This window comes from Genypterus blacodes, unplaced genomic scaffold (genome assembly GCF_046128005.1).
Source record: "Genypterus blacodes isolate CSIRO-AG114 ecotype Tasmania unplaced genomic scaffold, CSIRO-AGI_Gbla_v1 ptg000129l_1, whole genome shotgun sequence".
NCBI classification, from domain to species: domain Eukaryota; kingdom Metazoa; phylum Chordata; class Actinopteri; order Ophidiiformes; family Ophidiidae; genus Genypterus; species Genypterus blacodes.
Window position 1 is genome coordinate 1,418,006 of NW_027466931.1, and position 4,495 is coordinate 1,422,500.

At 44.3% G+C, this 4,495-nt stretch overlaps 1 protein-coding gene across 1 annotated transcript; it reads right to left on the reverse strand.

Moving 5' to 3' along the window:
- Positions 1 to 731: 731 nt before the first annotated feature.
- On the reverse strand, positions 732 to 3,879 carry cnpy3 (canopy FGF signaling regulator 3). Its single transcript, XM_076163100.1, has 6 exons — positions 3,617 to 3,879; positions 3,034 to 3,160; positions 2,783 to 2,879; positions 2,445 to 2,567; positions 2,130 to 2,247; positions 732 to 1,967 (listed from the first exon to the last, which is right to left on the reverse strand). The coding sequence occupies exons 1-6, from the start codon at positions 3,720 to 3,722 to the stop codon at positions 1,690 to 1,692; spliced, it is 849 nt and encodes a 282-aa protein (XP_076019215.1). The 5' UTR covers positions 3,723 to 3,879; the 3' UTR covers positions 732 to 1,689.
- Positions 3,880 to 4,495: the final 616 nt, after the last annotated feature.

Sequence of the window (4,495 nt, forward strand, 5' to 3'; positions counted from 1 at the left end):
CCCCATCTAGTGGAAATTAATGTACACTGCAAATATACAGCCAGCTGTACTGAAAATAATAATAAGTTAAACCGAAGCAGGTATAATTGACAAAGCCACCACATAAAACCGGCTCAGATTGATCAAACATTACGGTCCAGAACATGAAACTAACCTCAAGTCATTAACTGTAAGTAGAAAGATAATGTGTGTAATAATGTAATAATTATAATTACCCAGAATGATGGATGATTAGCCAGAACACAAGCAGAACAAAACGCAGTAAACATGCGCAGTTAAGTAAGAAAAGCAACTGAGACAAACACGAAGAAAACAATACAGACACACAACAGATTTTTTTTTTTAAACTGTCAACTCACCGGAGCTTCCAGGGCGCGAGCTGCGTTTCCCGTACAGTTAAACAGTTGAGTCAAATGTGTTCATTTGTTCTCTAATTTCGTGTATAAGTCATTTTCCATCGCGATTATTTCTCTGTCTCTACCTTTGTGCGTTTTTGTGTTTGTTTCCGCGCCGCAGTTTATCTCCGTTTGTTCGCGCAACTTTTCAAACAGGTGAAGCATATTTGGCTAATGCTGAAAGGCAGCCGGAAGGGCCGGTACCGCCAATACATAAATATGTGTACACAAGACACATTAGATCAAATTTCAAGCATATTAATATGTTCCTGTGCATATTAAGTCATTTGAATGTAATAATAAATGAGAAATTGAGACCATGACACCATGAGACCATCAGTTTTCAAACCTTCATCTGCTTTATTTTTCACTGTCATGTTTGCAGTGGTTCTCAAAAAGTGACTGCATAAAACAGCCAGAATTCAATTCAGAATAAAAACCAGTAGAATTAACACACACACACGCACTCACACCCACTGCTTCATCCTCTGCTACACATTACAAACGCACACAAACCTTAAATAGCAGCTTTTTTACAGACAACAAAAATTAACCGAAGAATGATGAAGAAAATTAAAAGAAGAACCAGGTTTCATTTACTCCTTTAAAGGGGAAAATTTACTGAGACTTCATCAGAATTCATCCATCTGATCCACATGAGGTTCAACCCCATATAAAATACTGAGGAAAGGTCTCCTACTGTATGTTCCATACAAACAATAAAGATAAACAAACACTTTTTAGCGGGAATCGTTGCAAACACGCACACGGACACAAATTCACATGATGATGAAAAGATACAGCATGAAAGGTGAAGTAAGAAAGAAAGAAAGAAGTTAGATTCCCTTCTGCACAGGGAAGTTTCAGGTTCTCGATCTTTTCCACAGACGAGGCGCCAGAACGTTCACCAGACCCCACCCACGTTTGTGTGGGGTTGACTGCCAAGGAGTTTACGTAACAGCAAACAGAATGTGGTCATGATGGTTCAAGATCAAAGTTCAAATTAATATGATGTAACCATTGTAATCCTGCTGTTAAGGTAGTAAGTATGCTAATACCTGTACAGGCTACTGTTTAAAATACTACATGGTTTAGATCAATACACTGTAACACACCGTGTTGCATTACTGGTGCGTTTGTATCCTTCTCGGCGCCCTGTCTGTGGGAAAGCGCTTCCATCAACAAGATGTGACGTAGATCACAGACTGTGGCTTTAAAGACATCATAGAACAGCACAAGAACCCTCCACAGCTCGCACCCCGCCTCTCCCAATCCCTCCATCCAGCTCCGGGTGTCACAGCTCCGTCTTGGGCCCCGTCAGAGGCACCGGGGCCTGGATCTCCTCGTCAGATGACGCTCCTCCTCCCTCCATCCTCTCTTTGCTCTTTTTCTTCTTCTTCGCCTTCTTCTCTTTCTTCTTCTTCTTCAGCATCTTCTTCCCCTCTCCGTCTGAGCCGCCGTCTCCTCCCTCTCCCACTTCTTTTCCCTTCTTTTTCTTCTTCTTCTTCTTGTCCTCTGCAATGGCCGCCTGCTCTCCCTTCTTCTTAGGGCTCCACTCCTCATGCAGGCAGTCTGGAAGAAGGAGAAACATGTTGATAACTGAACACTGACCTGTCCTTGTGTGTGTGTCTGTGTCCGTGTCCGTGTGTGTGTCCGTGTGTGTGTGTCCATGTGTGTGTCCGTGTGTGTGTGTGTGTGTCCGTGTGTGTGTGTGAGAGAGAGAGAGAGAGTTACCTTTGTCCTGTCCTTTGAGAACATGTTTCTCACACAGGTAGATGGTCAAGTCTTCTTCTTGGTTCCCTTTGTACCAGTCCTCGATCACTTCCTCATATTCCTCTATCAACACGTCACACTGATAGAACACACAAGTACCGTAAATAAATATGAATTTTAGCGCGCACACACACACACACACACACACACACACACACACACACACACACACACACACACACACACACACACACACACACACACACACACACACACACACACACACACACACACACACACACACACACACACACACACACACACACACACACACACCTGTTTCTTGAGGTCAGCAACCTCTGCTGATGTCTCGTTCCACAGCTCGTAGGGAATATCCATCACCACATTCACGCCTTTATTCACCAACCCGTGGAGGGTGGAGAAGGTCTCTGACATGCCCTGAGAGAGAGAGAGAGAGAGAGAGAGAGAGAGAGCGAGCAAGAGAGAAAGAATGAGAGGGCAAGCAAGCAAACAGAGAGAGGGTGAGAGAGATTCAAGCAGTTTTTACTTGGTTTTGTCCTGTTGAGTCAGACTGCAGTGCGTACTGTTCTATTAAAGGACGCGCAACCACAGGGGGATATAGATATCACACACACACACACACACACACTGACCTTGGCAAAGCGGTTACTGCCTGTCCTCTCCTTGTGCAGATTGTACCCCAGCAGCCTCTGACACACATTTTCTACAACCTCTATGAACCTCAGGTCTCTGTGGAAAGAAAGAGAGAGAGAGAGAGAGAGAGAGAGAGAGAGAGAGAGAGAGAGAGAGAGAGAGAGAGAGAGAGAGAGAGAGAGAGAGAGAGAGAGAGAATGTGTAATATCCACAGATAACAGGGATGTCAGGGGTTAAATTTAACACTTACGACTTGACATATTTGATGGGTGGTGCGCCCTTGTTATCTATGAAACCGTAGTTCCTGTCGATGACTTCCTTCGTCTTTCCCGTCTCCTCGAACGCCATCTTCATCTCAACACTGACGAACTTACACACTGGGAGAGACAGAGAGAGAGAGAAACATCAATCATAAATAAAAGGCCATCAATGTCTCCATGGTCAGGTTTCTTGTTCCAGTTGTGGAGGCAAGAGGAAACAGTTTGGCCCAAAATGATGAGAAAACAAAACAACGTTTCACTTCTGCTTTATACCCTGCATCTATTTATGTATGCATGTATGTGTGTACATGTAAAAAGAAAAAAGAAGAACCTTTTCAATGAACGATCTTGCAAAGATCATGATGTGGTAGGTTTCATTCAATCGCTTACATGTATTGAACAATTATCAATCCAGAATAATAACAAAATCAAAATACAGTAGAACACATGCTCCTATTCGCAGGTATCCACGAAGCAGTGAAACGTTACACTAACAAACGTTTGCCTTTGCAGCTGGCGGCCTCGTAGAGTCCGCGGACAGTATTTTGAGAACCGAGCGTTAATAAACCTTACCTTCGCATTTGTTTGGCAGATGAACCCATTCATCGTCTCCTCCATCCTTCGCTGCTCCCGCCGCCGAATTCAACGCCAAAAACGCCAAACATGCCTCTAAAATCATTTCGTTGGCACAGTTGGAGCGTTTATCTGACAATGCGCGTGGTTAAATGTCGGGTAAAGCGTTTAAAACAGCGCAAACTTTGCGTTTTTGCATCTTTCCCTAGCCACTCTCTAGGACAGCTGCTAAACCTCTGAGCACTTCCGCTTTAGAGCGCGACGCACACGCCGCTCCGCTCCCGGCCAATCAGAGAGGGAGAAGTGGCATATGCCGGACCAATCAGAGGCGGAGACAACGTAAAGCTGAGGAAAGAGATGTCACTCTGCCTGCCTGCGGAACTGCTAAACAAACGACGACCATACTGAAGGTTTAAATGTGGTTCCCAAACTTTTTCTTTCCCCTTAAATAGATCAGAAGGTTTTCGCGCCCTCCCCATTCGCCATTATTCGCTGATCTTCACTTTGCCTTCTTTACACCCATTCAGGACACCGCTGTCCAGCAGCTTCATCAGGTCCACTTTGACCTCAGGAACGTTGGCAATGCTTCGAAGCTTCTGGTCTCTCCAGTTCCAGTCCAAAACCAGGTACCGCAATGCTTGCAAGTGTGAACCTATCCCACAGATACATCGCATCACGCATTTCTTTTCCCATATATTCATAATTTTCTCCTCGTTTTTCTGTCAACCATTTCAAGACGGCACGATACTGTTTTTGATAGACGATCTTTGGCTATCAATGCCATGGCTTGCAATCCCTAATTCAGTCAGCAGGGGTCGCAATCGTCTAAAGTAGTGTACAGTAGAGCAGCCGTTATGTAAGTTTAGATAGAAAACAGTC

What these genes read in the sequence shown, in the direction of transcription:
- cnpy3 (XM_076163100.1), bottom strand. Translation starts at nt 3,722, where the DNA reads ATGATTTTAGAGGCATGTTTGGCGTTTTTGGCGTTGAATTCGGCGGCG. An exon ending in TCTGCCAAACAAATGCGAAG is followed by an intron (nt 3,161 to 3,616) that starts GTAAGGTTTATT and finishes TGTCTCTCCCAG; the next exon opens with TGTGTAAGTTCGTCAGTGTT. An exon ending in TTGCTGACCTCAAGAAACAG is followed by an intron (nt 2,248 to 2,444) that starts GTGTGTGTGTGT and finishes GTGTTCTATCAG; the next exon opens with TGTGACGTGTTGATAGAGGA.